At 45.3% G+C, this 19,284-nt stretch overlaps 1 protein-coding gene across 9 annotated transcripts in view; it reads left to right on the forward strand.

The window, feature by feature from the left end:
• Positions 1–19,055, forward strand: part of MPP4 (MAGUK p55 scaffold protein 4) — a 39,657-nt gene extending 20,602 nt beyond the window's left edge. For 3 of the 9 annotated variants that reach the window (XM_083629520.1, XM_083629521.1, XM_083629523.1), the window contains 7 exons: positions 6,368–6,409; positions 8,823–8,993; positions 12,253–12,333; positions 13,165–13,258; positions 15,299–15,407; positions 17,072–17,206; positions 18,600–19,055. In XM_083629520.1, the coding sequence (XP_083485646.1) occupies positions 6,368–6,409; positions 8,823–8,993; positions 12,253–12,333; positions 13,165–13,258; positions 15,299–15,407; positions 17,072–17,206; positions 18,600–18,791 (824 nt within the window). In that variant the 3' untranslated portion in view covers positions 18,792–19,055. Of the gene's footprint in view, positions 1–2,264; positions 2,286–4,145; positions 4,161–6,367; positions 6,410–8,822; positions 8,994–12,252; positions 12,334–13,164; positions 13,259–15,298; positions 15,408–17,071; positions 17,207–18,599 lie in introns of all 9 variants that reach the window. The other 6 variants (XM_083629516.1, XM_083629518.1, XM_083629517.1 and 3 more) reach the window with 3 other exon arrangements.
• Positions 19,056–19,284: the final 229 nt, after the last annotated feature.

Here is a 19,284-nt window from a genome sequence, read left to right on the forward strand (position 1 = left end):
CAACGGATGCTCATAATAAAGATAACCAGCAGGAGAAGTATAAGTTTTGTAAGGAACGCTTGATTACGCAGTTTAAGCCTCTCTTGTGACTGTTTCACAAGTCTCACAAGCTGAAAAGCTTTCCTTCCTACCAAGCCGTTTTTTGAGCTTATGAATATTATTTGTACAGCAAGGGAAATGGGCCCTGCTTAATTCAAATGGGCTGAAGGATTAGCATTTCCCTGTTCCTCTGCAGATCTAAGGAGGCACATAAGTAGTCATTTTTGTTACAGAGGAGGCACATACCTTGCAGATGCTCTATCTAAAGGATGCCTTCTCTTGCCGTGCCTAAAACATATAGAGGCCGGGCTCAGGGCGGCTAACGAGCAATAATAAAAACAAGTTGAATGAATACAACTTAAAAACAAGATTAAAATACAACATTAAAATATTGAAACATTAAAATATTAAAATGCAGCCTCATCAGAGGAGGAGAAAGGAAAAAGGAAAAAGAAAGAGGGTGAGGGAATCAAATTGGCTCCAGGCCAAAGGCCAGGCAGAGCAACTCTGTCTTACAGGTCCTGCGGAAATAAATCAGATCCTGCAGGGCCCTGGTCTCATGAGGCAAAGCGTTCCATCAGGCCGGAGCCAGTGGTAAAAAGGCCCTGGCTCTGGTTGAGGCTAAACTGACTTCCTTAGGGCCTGGGACCTCTAGGGTGTTGCTATTTATGGGCCTTGAGGCTCTCCGTGGGGCATACCGGGAGAGGCGGTCCCGTAGGTACGAGGGTCCTAGGCCGTGAAAGGCTTTAAAGGTCAAAAGCAGCACCTTAAATCTGACCCTGTACTCCACCGGGAGCCAGTGCAGCTGGAAAAGCACTGGGTGAATATGCTCCCATGGCAGAGACCCCGTGAAGAGCCTCGCTGCAGCATTCTGCACCCGCTGGAGTTTCTGGGACAGCTTCAAGGGCAGCCCCACGTAGAGCGAATTACAGTAGTCGAGCCTAGAGGTGACAGTCGCATGGATCACTGTGGCCAGGTTGGGGCGGGAAAGGTAAGGGACCATAGTCTTTTGAGCAGGGGAACTTCATGCTAAATTGCATCTTCTGACCTGCTTGCTCATAAATGGAGAAGGGATAACATGGGCTGGATGTAGAGTTTCAACAAGAGGAGTTCTACTCCTGAGATGCTCTCTCTAGAAGAAAATGTCAACCGATTCCTTGTGCACCTTGAAAAGCTTCTCTGCAGGGTTGGAAGAGTAAGGGAGACAGCATGAATGACTGCGGTGGAAAGGAGGATTTGATGAAAGTCACCTACCTTTCTCATGAACTCCTGTCCCTTCTGTTTGTGAAAGGGAACTCTGGGAACAAGCCTTTGAGCAAAGGATGCGTTCAAGCAGACTCTCTGAAATTGGCCAAACTTGCATGAGCATGAACAGTGGGGACTGTATCTCTGATCTAATATGCTGAGTCTGTTATTCCTAATTCAGTGGGAAATGCTTCTAGTTCAGATTGTTGAATGAGTGTGAAATCAGAGCATTCCTTGTTAAGTTGTGGGTGAACATATCCGACGACACAGCGATTCTTACAGCTCTTGTTTATACACAGGCCAGAACAGAACTGAACTGAAGGGTTCAGTCAGCCTGCTTATATAGAGCTCCAGTACAATGTAACTGTCACAATTTTCTAAAACTATCCAATCACTGAACGCCACTTTCGATCCCTTATTTGCATAACTATCTACAGTATCCCCCTGCTGGCCCAGGGTGAGAACTTCAGTACATAACATTCCTCTTAATATCCAAGCCACCACCAATTTTACAAAGCCATTTCATATTCATTGTCTCTCTAGATATAAAGCCTTGGAGGGCTTTGTATGTTGCGATGAATGATGTTACCCAACACTGAATCAAAATATTCTGGAACTCTTCTTTTTCCTCTCCTTTACTCGGGCTGTAACAGCTGTGTTGGGGATGCAGTTTGGATTGAAATAAGTGTAGGGCAAAAGGTTTAAGTGCCCTATCCCCTCAGTGCCGCTGCTGCAATCCAATTTGGCGCCCATCCCCACAGCGCAGTTGCTTTTAACTAAAAATAAGATCCAATTATGCCCTATAATGTGCACTTTGGCCCCTAAGCACGGATCAGAGGCGGAAATGAGAAATGTAAGTGTGTCTTGTTGCTGTGGGGTTGGGAAGACCTTTCTGATGGGGTGAGTTTTAATTATCTTAGATGAGGATAGTACTGAAATGAAATGTATTTGCTATTTTTGCTCCCTGGATGACTTAAAAGACGAGGAGACTTTTGAGTCTGGTAAGTATACTTCTTTTGGCAATTTTGGTTGCTGACTATACTTTTCCTAATGATAATAAGCATGTGATGGAGGTGATCGGTTTCATTTTAAAAGTGTACTGTGGGATCCATGTGTGCGTTTGGAAAGCCATTTGCTGTCTCAGGGTTTTCTGAGCCAGATCTGGAGATTTTAATCACCAAAATGAAAACACATTTGAGACCAATTGGGTTATCCTCTCCGCGTTCGTTCAGTTTTGAATGACTCCCATACCTACGGTGAAAATTGCCGAACCATGAACGTGTTACAAGAGGACAGCTGGAAGATAATGAGATTACATTATATAAGTGTGATTGAAGAGCTAATCTACTTCATGGCCTCCTTATTACTCCTGATGATGGAGGAGGATCCCTTTTGACACTTGGATACTAAGATGAATTTGCACATTATATACAAAAGTAGGGCAGGTTTATGTGAAGCTTATCTGTCTGTAAACTGAGCAGATTGGGCTTAGAGCAACTGAGAACGCCCAGCAGTGAGATCATGCTTTCTTAACAAGCAAATCTTGAGCGGTGGTCCTGTTTGGTTTTTTTACATGGTTCAGATTGTTAGAACAAATCAGAAGGTATGCTTGTAGTTTTCCAGTGCATCTGCAGTGACTTCAATACACTGCAATCCACAAAGCTGTGTGGATACCATAACTGTGATAAAGCTGGGAGACTGATTTTCATAAGTTTTAAGGCAACTTGTGGAAAGAACTCTGTACACACAATACCTTAAAAGCACATTCTTTCCCTCAATTCTGGGCACTGTAGTTTGTTAAGGCTTGCTGAGAATTGCAATTTTGTGAGGGGTAAACTACAGTACGGGACGCAGGTGGTGCTGTGGGTTAAACCACAGAGCCTAGGACCTGCCAATCAGAAGGTCGGCGGTTCGAATCCCCACGACGGGGTGAGCTCCCGTTGTTCGGTCCCTGCTCCTGCCAACCTAGCAGTTCGAAAGCACGTCAAAGTGCAAGTAGATCAATAGGTACCACTCTGGCGGGAAGGTAAACGGCGTTTCTGTGTGCTGCTCTGGTTCGCCAAAAGCACCTTAGTCATGCTGGCCACATGGCCCAGAAGCTGTCTGCGGACAAACGCTGGCTCCCTCGGCCTATAGAGCGAGATGAGCGCGCTACCCCAGAGTCGGTCACAACTGGACCTAATGGTCAGGGGTCCCTTTACCCTTAAACTACAGTACCCAGAATTCTTTGAGGGGGGAAACGTGTTTCAAATATGCTTTAAAGCTTTGGCATGTCCATAGCCTAAGAGGTGAAGGACGCTTCCAGACAAACCTGTTCCCTGAGCATTCATCCTGATTTATTTGTGGAGAGGTTAGATGATGTTACATCAACCATCTTTCTCTCCATTCTCCATCACTTTCCTTACTGCAAAAAGTAAGGAAGCGAGTTTATTGTGCAAGACCTCTCGGCCAACTGCAATCGCAAAACCTGAACTGGTATGAGATTCAATCCCACCTCAAAATAGCACCCAAATTTTAGAAGTCATAGATATTTTTCAAAATGGTGAGATGTGATTTGAGACAGAGGACATCTGTTAAGAAGCATTGATAAGTGGCCTATGAAGAGCTGGGATGTGAAGTGTTCACACTGAGGGGGATCTGAAGCAGGTTGTAAAGTCTGTAGTCCCTGGAAAAAGATGGTGGATGTGTATGGTTGCTAGATATTTTGAAAGTACTAGTAAGAAATGCTTGCTTTCGTACAAAGTAGCCGTAGTCATACTTGAATTATCTACATGTTCCGCTATACTGCTTTGGATGTGAATTTCACAGACCTAATTTTTAATTTGCCCTCCTGTTTTTATTTTTTTATGCAACAATGCCAGAGGAGCTTAAAGAAGGTAACTTTGAATTTCCCCCCTTTCCCTCCAGATTCCCCAAAGTAGGTTGTTGGTTATTTCTTTATGGCTAGAGATGTCAGAGACTTATATATTGAATTGCCTCCTTCTAGTCATGTCAGGTATATATGCAGAGAAATTATGGGATGGACCCGAGCAGGGACATGGATGCACACTTAACAAATGTATGTTTACCACATGATAACACATTTGTATGAACTAAGCACTAACCAACCTTTATGTAAGTTAAGGTTCTACACAGCCTCTTTGGAAATATGAGGAAAGGTTTTGTGCTCTGTGTGTGTGTGTGTGCTTTGACTATTTGGTTAGCATGTTAGGATGGTGGACAAATATATTAGCTGCTTATTTTTGCACCTGAGTGCTTCCGTGGCATATTTGATGTGTGGTCAGAAAATAAATACAGTCCTCGGCCAGTTTTTAACATGTAAAAAATGGTTCCATATTTCTTTCTTTCTTACTTACTAGGAAGGATATTTCCGGGCAATGTACGCAGCCTAAGTCCTTAGAAAGAGAAGATGTCATTATTAATATATAGTTTTATTATTGCTCAGCAGGGCAATATTCACCAGCAGGTCCCAGGGCACTGGCAACCATTTACAATTTTAAGTAGTAGTTTTAATTAACTGTTTTTACTAATAATTTTATTGCTTTGTTCTTTTAAAAAACTGCTTTGAGGGGTTTTTATGCAATAAAATATATAATTAAAGTTCAGAATGAAAAACAGCACAAACTGCAGTCAGGGGAGTAGGGTGGGTATTGAAAACACACGCATCTCAGGTGTCATATTGAAGATAACTGGTGCCTTCTGTTAAAAAAACAGAAAGAGGTTTGTTTAAAAATATATTTATTTTAGCTAGTTAGATATTGCTTTAGTATTGTGATTTCTACGCAGTGGGCAAAAAACCAAACCAATAAAAATTGATCATAAAACTGAGCAATATCTATCAAGAGTAGGCAGACTCAAAACAGAATCAGAAGCCACATGGCTTCTGTAGCCACATTCAGCTGCCATTATTTGGCCACTGGGCCCACACCTAGGCTGGGCAAGCCAATTTCATAACAATTCTCCACCCTTGTGTGCTTTCTTTTACATAGGCCAACCTAACTGACAATTTGGAAAGCACTTTTTAAATTTTACCTTCAACTAGCAAGAGAAGCGGGATGCAGGTGGCGCTGTGGGTTAAACCACAGAGCCTAGGACTTGTCGATCAGAAGGTCGGCGGTTCCAATCCCTGCAACGGGGTGAGCTCCCGTTGCTCGGTCCCTGCTCCTGCCAACCTAGCAGTTCGAAAGCACGTCAAAGTGCAAGTAGATAAATAGGTACCGCTCCGGCGGGAAGGTAAACGGCGTTTCCGTGCACTGCTCTGGTTCGCCAGAAGCGGCTTAGTTATGCTGGCCACATGACCCGGAAGCTGTACGCCGGCTTCCTCGGCCAGTAAAGCGAGATGAGCGCTGCAACCCCAGAATCAGTCACGACTGCACCTAATGGTCAGGGGTCCCCTTACCTTTAGCAAGTGAAGGATGTTGTGACGTGGGGTTTGTGATTTCAGCTCTCTTGACATAATACGCTGGAGACAGTTCTGTAGTAACACTTCTTTATTCAAGCAAACAAGACTGAGAACTGAGGAGGGGAGAGCTACATTTATAGGGACAGGGAACTAGCTAGAAAGGATACATTTTGGAGGGAACAATATCAGGCAATCACAGTCCTGCCTTTTGGAGGAAACCAATAAGACAGAGGATCCAAATACAGCAGCTTAAATGAACCAATAGTAGCTGTACCCTCTGGAACCAAAAGGCAGTTACTTTACCCTAATGCAAATACAGACAATAATAATACAGATATAAAATCCTTTGACTCAATACACAACAAAGGACAAATCGAGAGAGGGCTATTTCTTAAAACTGACGTGAGAGAGCAACTTAGGCATATAAGAAGCAAGAGCTTAAAATGTGCTGTTGTGAAGGGCTGCTGCCGTTGCATTGTCGTTTTTAAAGTATAACTTTGTTGATGGTGTTTTGGGTATAGTAAATCTCTTACATCTTTTTGGTGGCACCCTTAGGCATTAAAACGACACTAGCTGCGTCTTTTGTATGAAAAAACAGGTAAAATCCTGAAGTTTGATAATCAGTCTGGCTTTTCATTATTTGTCTGACTTAAAAAAAATGTTGCTTTTTTCACATTGCAGAAGAGGAAGAATTCAGTGGATCTGGCAAGAGGGTCTTCATTAGTACGTAGTTGTATTGAGAGAGTGGAGAATTGCTGTGTGCTGTTGCTTCCTGTGAAAGTAGTTCCTTGTCGTTGTGTTTGAGGTGCATTCAGCTTGTGCTTTCTCCCTGAATGTTCCTTTACTTCCTCCCTCTTTGCTGCTAGGGAGATGATCATTTCAATTTTAGCGAAATCCCTAATATCCCAAGAGAGCCAGCGTGGTGTAGTGGTTAAGAGCAATGGACTCGTAATCTGGTGAACCGGGTTCGCGTCTCTGCTCCTCCGCATGCAGCTGCTGGGTGACCTTGGGCCAGTCACACTTCTCTGAAGTCTCTCAGCCCCACTCAATCACAGAGTGTTTGTTGTGGGGGAGGAAGGGAAAGGAGAATGTTAGCCGCTTTGAGACTCCTTAAAGGGAGTGATAAAGCGGGATATCAAATCCAAACCCTTCTAATATTATCCTGACCATTAAGCTTGAAGTAAGATCTGAAGTCAGTTAATCCAAGTCCACTGCTTCATTTTAAGCCTCTAACCAGCCACTCTTCTGTACAGTTCTGTTTTGTAGTTCTAGTAGTAGTAGTAATAATAATTTTATTATTTCTACCCCATACATCTGGCTGGGTTTCCCCAGCCACTCTGGGCAGCTTCCAACAAAAGATTAAAAATACATTAAAACATCAGTCATTAAAAACTTCCCTAAACTGGGCTGCCTTCACATGTCTTCTAAATGTCAGATAGTTGTTTATTTCCTTGACATCTGATGGGAGGGCTTTCCACAGGGTGGGCGCCACTACCGAGAAGGCCCTCTGCCTGTTTCCCTGTAACCTCGCTTCTCGCAGCGAGGGAACCGCCAGAAGGCCCTCGGCGCTGGACCTCAGGTTGAACAATGGGGGTGGAGACGCTCCTTCAGGTATACTGAAGGTATTTGTCCCTGGCAAGCCACCTCTCCAATAAGTTTATAGCTCTCGTGGTTCCCTCTGCCTGATAAAAATGGGCGAATTTCCACCAACTTCAGAGGCTTTTGACTCCAAATTGCTTAGCTTTTATTATGGGCTAATCAGAAAGACCCACTAATTCCTATGAATTCATTCTAATGTAACCCATCCTGAGAATTGTATTAAATGTTGACATAGCTGTAGTTGGAAGTGGTTTACAAGTTCTAGTGAGAACTAGACCCACGGATATTGGCCATCAGATCTAAGAAGAACCCGTGTCTTCAGGGAGAGCATAGTTCTGAATATCAGGTGTTGCAGGTCAGAGATGAAAAATTTGTAGCCCTCCCGATGTGGTTGGGCTCCAGCTCTTACCCACCCCAGCCAAATGGCCAAATGGTCAGGAATGATGAGAGCCCAACAACATCTCCTCGCCCCTTCTGTAGGAAAAATAGGGACTAAGCATCACTTCCATGGCCAGCTCGTGAACTGTTCAGAGGCCTTTGGCTAGCTGCTGTTGGAATGGAGCAACCATTGAGATGGACCACAGTCTATTCCAGCAAATGTTATTTTCACAGAAACTGCCATCAGCTTCCAAGGCTCGCCAAATGGCATGCAGGGAATTTACTGTATTTTTCCGCTCTATAGGACGCATCAGACAATAGGAGGGGGAGAACAGAAAAAAAAATAAATTTCTTGTTCTCCCCCTCTAAATCAAGGTGCATTCAAGGTGCATTCACCCAAAGCCTGCGGAGCACAGCGGGAGTTCCTGCTGCACTCGGGAGGCTTCAGGCAGCTACCTTGGAAGCCTGGAGAGTGAGAGGGGTCGGTGCGCACTGACCCCTCTTGCTCTCCAGGCTTCAGTGAAGGCAACCCAAAGCCTCTGGAGCGAAGTGGGAGTTCCCGCCGGGCTCCGGAGGCTTCAGGTTCCTTTCGAGCTGCTCTTTGGGGCTGGCGGGGGGAAGCGCTGCTTTCTGCCACTGCCAGCCCCAAAGAGCAGGTCAGGGAACAGCCCAAAGGCTGCCCTGCGGAGGCTTTGCGCAGCCATCCCCAAGCTAGAACAGCGAGACAGAGCGCTGCAAGCTGAAAAGACGCAGCAGGAACCTCATGCAACACGAGGTATGACTGTATTTAAGTAATTAAATAGGGAGCTTGTCACAAGCGATCTTCAAATATCTAAACATTGAAGATGGAGCAAACTTGCTTTCTTCTGCTCTGGAGGGCAGGACTCGAACGAGTGGATGCTTTAGCCGAAATTACTCTTCCAACTCTACAATCCTATGAGTTGTAGAAATGTGGGGGGAGAGCAGCTCTGTCTTGGACTTGAGAGGCCAAACACAATAGTGGTCTATCTGTCTGCTAGGATGGGGAGTTTCAGGTTATGATGTGACGGGGTGGGGAGGCCATCTGAGGCGCCAAAAATATTGCAGGCTGGCCCTGCTAACCGATCAAGTGTGCCCATCACATTGCTTCCATGACCAGTGCTCCATTCTCCATTCTCAGCCGGTTTCCGGAGAAGTATGCGTCTGTGCCGCAGGAAATGTCGTAACAGCCACCTGCCATGCTACACCCGGTGCCCCAGTGGCTGCTACAGTGCCGCAGCAGCACCTTATGAAGAAGTGGTGAGGTACCAGAGGCACCCTGGAGACCGAAACAGATTAATTGTGCTAGTAGGTGAGTTGCAACAAGTTGCCTACAACTCACCTAGTTACTGTTAGGATCACCCTACTCTCGTGTAGGACCCTGGTAGAGACACATGCCCGACTGGCATGTTCTCTCCCACCTGGTTGTTCATTCGGGAGCTTCAAAATCTTTCTTCTGCGGCTGATACCAAAAGGCGTTAGCACGCTTAGGGGTCCACAGAGTATTCACAGTTTGCATAACAGAACTCAGTAGCACAGCATTTTGGCTAATCGACGTTTATTTACATATAATACACTCGGAGCATTCTGACTTAGCTCCTTCCTCTTTCTCATCAGACAGCAAAGAGAGAAAGAAAGAAAGGACAATAGTCCCACTTCACGGAACACAGTAATACTGTGCTGGTCCCGGTGGGGAGGTTACCGTTGGCGAGGTCAAAGTCCGGTCCTGGGTCACGAGTCTGGAAACAGTTCACAAAGAGCGAGGCAGGGTCCGAAGCAGGAAGCCGGGCGGGGACGGGAACACTGGAAGGACAGGTCTGGGTCCAGGCAGGAGCAGGTATTCAACGACGTTGCTCCCACAACCTGGGACCGGGCTGACTGGCCTTTATGTTCTCTGAGGCCAGGGGCGGTCCCGGCCCCCAGGAGACCCGCCTCTCCCGGCCTTAAGGCGAGCACTCCTCCTGGGAGAAACCAGTTCCCTCCGCCTCTCTGCCCTAAGCCTCTGCAGTTCAGGAGAGGCTGGGGAGTTACTGGACCCAGGGGGAGACTCACCTTGCTCTGGCAGGGCCGGGAGAGGCGCACCTGTAGGCACTGTGTCCTCAATCACCTCCGGAGCTAGAGTGGAATCACTTGGTACCTGCTCTTGAGGATCCGGCACAGGTGCAGGCGCTTCAGATCCAAGGCCCCGCCCCAGCTCAGCCGGCCCTGGAGGCGGGGTCTCCTGTGCAGGCTGGGGTTCTTCCGGTTCAGCCTCTGAATCGGATTCCCAGGCCATCACAAATACCAAACATCCTGTCTCCGTCACTTCCCACACTGTGGAATGAAAACATACACCGTCATGTGATAGACAACAATCTCATGACTGCAGACACAGGGAATGAATCTCCAACATCCTCCCCCGATTCATGAACTGTGTTGTAGTCATCAGTGTAACTGCAACAACCATACAGATGTCATACACACAGTATACCCCTGTATCACCCGTTCCACTCTTGGAACTACCTGCAACTGGATTGGCCTTGGGCCTTTACCATCTTGCAGTTCTGACTAGTCTTGGCGTCATAGCTCTCCTGACTATCAAGAAGTTTCACACCTGGCTTTGTTGGGACCTCGAACCCTAGCCTTGTTCCTCTCTGAGGAATTGGTGTTGACACACACACAGCCTTTGGACGTGGTTCAGCTTCCTTCTCCAAGGAAACAGGGTCTACCCTTACAGCCTTTGGGTGTGGTTTCCCGTCCTTCGAGGACAAACCCTGTACCCCTTTCAAGACTTAAGGTTCCAAGATCTGTGTCGAGCCCCTAGCCACAGCTAAATCTGCAACAGCTGTGTTAGCAAACTCCTGCGCATATCTGGTGGTAGCTGCCTCAGATCTGCACATCAGGCGCACGCCCTTCACTGTATCCGTGGGACTCACCTCACCCCATAACTTCCCTTGAATTTGTACAGAGAAAGTACAGGCATACCTTGCAGATATCGCGAGTTCAGTTCCAGACCACTGCAATAAAACAAATATTGCAATAAAGCAAGTCACTTTTTCCCAGTGCATGTAAAATTTATGTTTACACTATACTGTAAGGGACGCGGGTGACACTGTGGGTTAAACCACAGAGCCTAGGACTTGCCGATCAGAAGGTCGGCGGTTTGAATCCTCGGGTGAGCTCCCGTTGCTCGGTCCCTGCTCCTGCCAACCTAGCAGTTTGAAAGCACGCCAGAGCAAGTAGATAAATAGGTACTGCTCCGGCGGGAAGGTAAACGGCGTTTCCGTGAGCTGCTGTGGTTCGCCAGAAGCGGCTTAGTCATGCTGGCCACATGACCCAGCTCCCTCAGCCAATAAAGTGAGATGAGCGCCGCAACCCCAGAGTTGGCCACGACTGGACCTAATGGTCAGGGGTCCCTTTACCTTTACCTTTCTACTGTAGTCTTATTAAGCCAGGCCCCCCTGGCTGTGGGGGGTGGGTTGGGATCCAGCTCTAGCCCTAGTCCTGTGGCCACAAGAGGAGCATCGGAGCTTCCTTCTCCTGGGAGCATCCAGGCTACCTGCAACTGAACCCATGTCCTTGTAAGGAGCAATGTATATATGAAGCGCAATCGTGCAAAGTGCAATAAAATGAGGTAATAATAATAATAATAATAATTTATTTATACCCTGCCCATCTGGCTGAGTTTCCCCAGCCACTCTGGGCGGCTCCCAATCAAGTGTTAAAAACAATACAGCATTAAATATTAAAAACTTCCCTAAACAGGGCTGCCTTCAGATGTCTTCTAAAGATAGGATAGCCGCTTATTTCCTTCACATCTGAAGGGAGGGCGTTCCACAGGGCGGGCGCCACTACCAAGAAGGCCCTCTGTCTGGTTCCCTGTAACCTCACTTCTCGCAATTAGGGAACCGCCAGAAGGCCCTCAGCGCTGGACCTCAGTGTCCGGGCTGAATGATGGGGGAGGAGACGCTCCTTCAGATATACTGGACCGAGGCCGTTTAGGGCTTTAAAGGTCAGCACCAACACTTTGAATTGTGCTCGGAAACGTACTGGGAGCCAATGTAGGTCTTTCAAGACCGGAGTTATATGGTCTCGGCGGCCGCTGCCAGTCACCAGTCTAGCTGCCGCATTCTGGATTAGTTGTAGTTTCCGGGTCACCTTCAAAGGTAGCCCCACATAGAGTGCATTGCAGTAGTCCAAGCGGGAGATAACCAGAGCATGCACCACTCTGGCGAGACAGTCTGCAGGCAGATAGGGTCTCAGCCTACGTACCAGATGGAGCTGGTAAATAGCTGCCCTGGATACAGATTTGACCTGTGCCTCCATGGACAGCTGTGAGTCCAAAATGACCGGTGTTATGTGGTCCCGGCGGTACACCTGTAATTCTTGCATTGGCATCTCTTCAGAAAAGCAGGTGCTCACTACCACCTCTACAAAGAAATCTGTTTTTCTACTCTTTATCTAACTTTGAGGAATTGTGATGAGCATTACTGGTCATGTGAAACTACTCTTCTTCTGTTACAGATAGGGTGCATTGTACTGGGGACATGATGCATTCATTTGGCACTTACCTGTTTCCTTTCTTGAAACAGGTCCTTCAGGTGTGGGAGTGAATGAGCTACGACGGCGGCTTATTGGTATAAACCCTCATCACTTTCAAAGTGCCGTGCCACGTACGTGACATTTTTCATGTATCCTTAATTCTAGCAGTAGGGGGAGAGGGGAAGCTTTGCCAAAAGGTTTCATCCAAGTACACTGGTACCTTGGTTCTCAAACTTAATCCGTTCCAGAAGCCTGTTCCAAAACCAAAGCGTTCCAAAACCAAGGCTCGCTTTCCCATAGAAAGTCATGCAAAATGGATTAATCCGTTCCAGACTTTTAAAAACAACCCTTAAAACAGCAATTTGACATGAATTTTACTATATAATGAGACCATTGATCCATAAAATGAAAGCAATTATCAATTTACTGTACTATAAAATAAATAAAACAGTATTGTAGATGATAAAAATAAAAATTTAAGAAATTTCTTACCTGCACTGATGATAGTCATTGTTTGGGTGGGGGACTTTTATCCATTTCCACAGTCACACAATCAATCAATCAATCAGTAGCTGAACTGGGATCCACACAGTCACAAAAACAAATTAACTGAAAAAGCCTCAAAACAAAAAACGCAAAATAAATAGCAAAAATAAAAGCACCAAATATACACTCCAAATATCTATCACCTCAGAACACTGCAATCAGAAATGGAAGGCTTGAATTACAATGGGGGGAGGGATTAGCAGCACAACAGGAAAAACAGGGGGACTCAAAATGGAGCACGTTCAGCTTCCAAAAATAAAGTTCAAAAACCGGAACACCTACTTCCGGTTTTGCAGCCTTTGGGTTCCAAGTTGTCCATGAACTAAGCTGTTCGAAAACTGAGGTGCCACTGTAATGATTTTCCAGGGAATTAACAGGTTTATAATAGCGCTGCCATTTTTATTCTTTTTAAACAGACACAACTCGTGCTCAAAAGAGCTATGAAGAGAATGGCCGAGAGTACCATTATGTGTTGAAGGAAACCTTTGAAAATATGGTATATGGTCACAGGTAATCCTTAGATTTACATTTCTTGCCCTTTCTCCTTATGTTTCAAAATCATGTGGTCGAGCACCAGGACTAACAGTGGAGTGAAGTACAATGGTACCTCAGGTTAAGAACTTAATTCGTTTCAGAGGTCCGTTCTTAACCTGAAACTGTTCTTGACCTGAAGCACCACTTTAGCTAATGGGGCCTCCTGCTGCTGCCGTGCCGCCGGAGCACGATTTCTGTTCTCAACCTGAAGCAAAGTTCTTAATATTTTAATGTTTCAATATTGTAATGCTGTATTTAATTTTGTTTTTAAGTTGTATTCATTCACCTCTCAGGTGGTCCCCAGAAGTAGGGGGGGGGGAGACCTGACCAGCCTCAGCAAAGCCCCACTGCGCCTCTGGCTCATGAGCAGACCCTCCCTGGAGCCCAAAGTGGACATCCTCTATGGGTTCTGGAGAAGATCTCCTTGCAAGCCACAGGTACAGGGGGCCTTTGCTGAGGTTCTTCAGCCTCCCAGCTAACAGCTGACATGCGGGAAAGCTGAGCCTTAGCTGAGCAGCCTCAACAATCATCTGATCCTCTTTGGACTCTGGGGTGGGTCTTCTGGGGCAAGTGTGTTCCGGCACCTTTTTGTCCAGAAAAAAAGCATTGGGCAGTACTTTAGTTCATCAAGTGCAATATTGTCTACACCATGGGTAGGCAGACTAAAGCCCGGGGGCCAGATCCAGCCCAATCGCCTTCTAAATCCGGCCCACAGACGGTCCGGGAATCAGCATGTTTTTACATGAGTAGAATGTGCCCTTTTATTTAAAATGCATCTCTGGGTTATTTGTGGGGCATACAAATTCGTTTGTGTGGTTTTTTCAAAATATAGTCCGGCCCCCCACAAGGTCTGAGGGGCAGAGGACCGGCCCCCGGCTGAAAAAGTTTGCTGACCCCTGGTCTACACTGACTAGCAGCTGTTGGCTGAGATCACTGTTATGTTTCTCAAACCAGTAACTATTGCCAGTTCTTAGTTTTGCCGCTCATTGCCATAGCTCTTATTGGGGCTGTTAATTTGGTTGGGTGAGCATAATAAAAACATATTTCTACTTCTTGTGGTAGTTAAATATTATCCATGTATATAAACCTCTCCTGAACAAAATCAGCACCAAATGCTGTGTGAGGTCTGTGAGAGCAGGTACAGACCCTTCAAAGACTAAGAAATAAGAGCAAGCCAAGACCAGGCTCAGGGTGGCTAACAAGCAATAATAAAAACAAATTGAATGAATACAACTTAAAAACAAGATTAAAATACAACATTAAAATATTGAAACATTAAAATATTAAAATGCAGCCTCATCACAGGAGGAGAAAGGAAAAGAAAAAAGAAAGAGGTGGAGGGAATCAAATTGGCTCCAAGCCAAAGGCCAGGCGGAACAACTCTGTCTTACAGGCCCTGCGGAAAGAAATCAGATCCCGCAGGGCCCTGGTCTCATGAGGCAGAGCGTTCCACCAGGACGGAGCCAGTGTTGAAAAGGCCCTGGCTCTGGTTGAGGCTAATCTAACTTCCTTAGGGCCCGGGACCTCTAGGGTGTTGCTATTTATGGACCTTGAGGCTCTCCGTGGGGCATACCAGGAGAGGCGGTCCCGTAGGTACGAGGGTCCTAGGCCGTGAAGGGCTTTAAAGGTCAAAAGCAGCACCTTAAATCTGACCCTGTACTCCACCGGGAGCCAGTGCAGCTGGAAAAGCACTGGGTGAATATGCTCCCATGGCAGAGACCCCGTGAGGAGCCTCGCTGCAGCATTCTGCACCCGCTGGAGTTTCTGGGACAGAATGACGTGAGAATGTGCCGCCACCAGTGCACTATTGCGGCATCGGTGACATGTTTCAGAATACAGCCGCAAAAAGCAAAACACAAGTTCTGGTGGGACCCCGGAAGGAAATGTTTTTGCTACCCTCCCCAACACATTTTGTTCACCTGAAGCACAGGGTGTGAAGGTTTTAAATACCTTTTGCTTGAAGCAGGCCCCTCCCACCTTGCCCATCTCCTCCTCCCTTGTTGATCGCATTTGCAGAATGATGGAGTATGGAGAGTACAAGGGGAATCTCTACGGCACGAGCATTGATGCCGTACGTGCAGTGCTTGATGAAGGGAAGATCTGTATAGTGGACTTGGAGCCTCAGGTGAGTCATGGAGAAAATAATGTTACCGTCTACAGGTCATGTGCAAAGTTCCTTGGTTCCGTATTTGGAGACTAGGGAGAATCTGAAATGAAATTTGAAATAAAGGTGGTCTGGAGCACAAATAAAATACAAATATGACAAGGCTAGGGGTGAATAATATCCATGTATATAATATATATAATATATATACAGTGGTGCCCCGCAAGACGAATGCCTCGCAAGACGGAAAACTCGCTAGACGAAAGGGTTTTCCGTTTTTTGAGCTGCTTCACAAGACGAATTTCCCTATGGGCTTGCTTCGCAAGACGAAAACGTCTTGCAAGTTTGTTTCCTTTTTCTTAACACCGTTAATACAGTTGCGACTTGACTTCGAGGAGCAACTCATAGAACGCAGTGTACATAGTAGCCTTTTTTGAGGTTTTTAAAGACTTCGGTGATTTTTGAAGCTTTTCCAAAACTTCTTTTGCAGCCATTTGGTAAGTTAAGCTTTTAAAACTTTTTTGGGGGGGTTTGGATTTTGGGTTGGGGTGTTTGGAATTCAAGGACTTGGTGTTGGGGAGGGGTTTGCAAGAATCTGGAAGCTTGTTTTTTTCCCCTGCATTTTTATGATTTTCTGTGACCATTGGGCCACTCTGCTGTTTTTTAAAAAAATTTCTGGGTTTGAATTTTGAAATGCTCTTTACAGTATGTGTGACTTTAAAGAGCACTTAATAAACTCTTGTTGTACCAAATTTGGCTTTGTTTGGACTTTTTTTGACCATAGGAACGCATTAATTGATTTTTAATGCATTCCTATGGGATTTCGTGCTTCACAAGACGAAAAATTCGCTAGACGAATCAATTTCGTCTTGCGAGGCACCACTGTAATGTTAGGGATGCGGATGGCACTGTGGGTTAAACCACAGAGCCTAGGACTTGCTGATCAGAAGGTCGGCGGTTCGAATCCCCGCAACGGGGTGAGCTCCCGTTGCTCGGTCCCTGCTCCTGCCAACCTAGCAGTTTGAAAGCACATCAACGTGGAAGTAGATAAATAGGTACCGCTCCGGCGGGAAGGTAAACAGCGTTTCCGTGCGCTGCTCTGTTTCGCCAGAAGCGGCTTAGTCATGCTAGCCACATGACCCGGAAGCTGAACGCCGGCTCCCTTGGCCAATAAAGCGAGATGAGCACCGCAACCCCAGAGTCAGCCACTACTGGACCTAATGGTCAGGAGTCCCTTTACCTTATATAATATAAGTCAGTACCCGGAAAAACTGTCTGTGGACAAACGTCTGCTCCCTCGGCCAGTAAAGCGAGATGAGCGCCGCAACCTGGACTTAACGGTCAGGGGTCCCTTTACCTTTACCTTTTTTAAAATAATGATTTAATTCTGTTTGAAAATTAATATGGCATTGCTACCGAAGGATGCCTGGACTACGAATGGTCAGTAATACTATTTTTTTTGTCGCTGGCGTTCTTTAATGACTATAAACCGCAGAGAGGATAGATCCAGTCCTGTTGAAGTCAGTGCAGATGCATATTTGAATTGTAGCCTCTGTCTTTTAAATATACAGTTATTTTTAATAAGAATAAAACCTGAAAAAGATAAATGCATTTATCTTGTCTGAATGCAATGCATCAAGTTGAAATGGCTGTGGGGTTTTTTGTATTGTATTTTTCTCTTGCAGAGTATTCCACTGGCTCGTACTCATGAACTAAAGCCCTACATTATATTTATTAAGCCATCAAGCTTGAGCTGTATGAAGCAGTCCCGGAAAAATGCACGGATGATCACAGACTACTATGTGAATATGAAATTTAAGGTGAGAGGAGGGGAGGGGAGAGGTGGGGATGGATTGATGTGATATGGTGTGAAACCCAACCACCTCCTTGATATGCCTTTGTATGTAAAATATCTTCAAATCCATGCTGCGAGGAAGATAATCATTTCAATTTTATAGATGATATGGGGGGGGGCGGGACACAACGACTCTGAAATAGTGAAATCCCTAAAATTATCCTGACAGTTAAGCTTGAAGTAAGATCTGAAGTCAGTTAATCCAAGCCCACTGCTTCATGTACTGGTACTCTTTAACTTTTTTAAAGCCTCATATTTATCACATAACATGTTTTTTAAAAACATTGTGGGAGTAAAAAAAAAATTCTGACATTTAGAGGTTGATTGTGTTTTGAATATTTTGTTGGGAGCCACCCAGAGTAGCTGATTAAGCCCAGTCAGATGGGAGGAGGAGGAGGAGGAGAAGAAGAAGAAGAAGAATTATTTATTGGGCCTCTTTAAATTTAAATATGGTTCTGCTTCCTTCTTTGTAGCCTACCCAGCATGAGAACCTTGTTTTCTGTGTCTCCCTTCTCCAATATTCAGCTCTTCCATTTTTTTTCTTGAGTCCAGTTCAAACACAAAAACAAAGGAGGGATAGTGTTTAGGATGGCTTACAACCTAGCGGCACCTGTATGGAGGTTCCATTTGTGGAAGCCAGCTCCACAATTTCATTCAGCAATTGTGGTTTGTGTGATTTGCAGGTCTTCAGACTGGGTTTCCACAACCACACTAATCACGGCAGCCAAGTAGACAGCCCCGTGTGGAGGTGCTATAAACTGTGTATTAGCACAAATGCTTATTCTGTATTACTAAACTCAAGAAGAACACAACTACAGTGGTACCTCGGGTTATATACACTTCAGGTTACAGACTCTGCTAACCCAGAAATAGTGCTTCAGGTTAAGAACTTTGCTTCGGGATGAGAACAGAAATCGTGCAGCGGCAGCAGGAGGCCCAGTTAGCTAAAGTGGTGCTTCAGGTTAAGAACAGTTTCATGTTAAGAACAGACCTCCAGAACGAATTAAGTACTTAACTCGAGGTACCACTGTATCAAAATGGGCATTAGATTAGCACTCTATTCAGCCGATATTGAAAAGCAGAATGGAAGTTGTAGTTCATGAACGATTTTGAAGTACAACTGGTCTCTTATCTCTTTATGGATACATGTTGAAGGTTTCTGGGTTTTATTTACACCAAGTTACAATTTTTACAGTGTACACTGATCTGCCCTTTTAAAAAAATACCTTGCAGTTTTCTAACTGACTTCTTACCTTGAGAAATGTTAAGAGCAGTCACCCTGTTGGTGTTGAAATAAGCCATTATTCGCCATGTCTCTAAGTTCTGCCTTGAGCTTCTTGTTGCTTTGCTCTCTATAGGAAGAAGATCTGCAGGAGATGGAAGAGTCAGCTAAGAAAATGGAAGCTCAGTTTGGTCAGTTCTTTGATCACGTGATTGTGAACGACAATTTACAGGAGGCTTGCATGCAGCTACTGTCAGCTGTGCGCCGAGCGCAAGATGAGCCCCAGTGGGTCCCGGCGACATGGATATGCTCAGAAAACCAGCCATAATTATCAGAGCTATACAGTTCCACAAAAACGATAGTTCATGTCTCACAGCATTCATAACCATAATGCTGGGATTGCCAGAGAGAATATCTCATTCTTCGCAGGGAATTTTGGAGAGGATTAGGCAAAAAGCTAAATTAATGTTTGGTGTGGCATTCTTAAGCATTGTATGTTCAGTAACATTAATTTTGTACCAAAAAAAATTATATTGCTTTGTTGTAGTGTAAAAATATAATGGTTAAGAATAATAAAAGAATATTTTTGTTGCATTTATTTGTGTGAGCCAGCTGCATTAATTTAATTATAATGTCTTTTATTTGTGGCATTGTGATTGCTTCCTCTCTCGCTCTCTCTCTCGCATAGTCAAAAAATTCAAGAATCCATCCAACAATTAATTTTCCGGTGATTTTGAGTTGGGGGCAGTCTTTGTTATTGATTTAGGGCAGGGCTGTCTGGCAAGAATTGCAGTCTCTGCTAACATGGCAGTGGAGAACTG

This window comes from Podarcis filfolensis, assembly GCF_964270895.1.
Source record: "Podarcis filfolensis genome assembly, chromosome: 1".
Lineage (NCBI taxonomy): Eukaryota > Metazoa > Chordata > Lepidosauria > Squamata > Lacertidae > Podarcis > Podarcis filfolensis.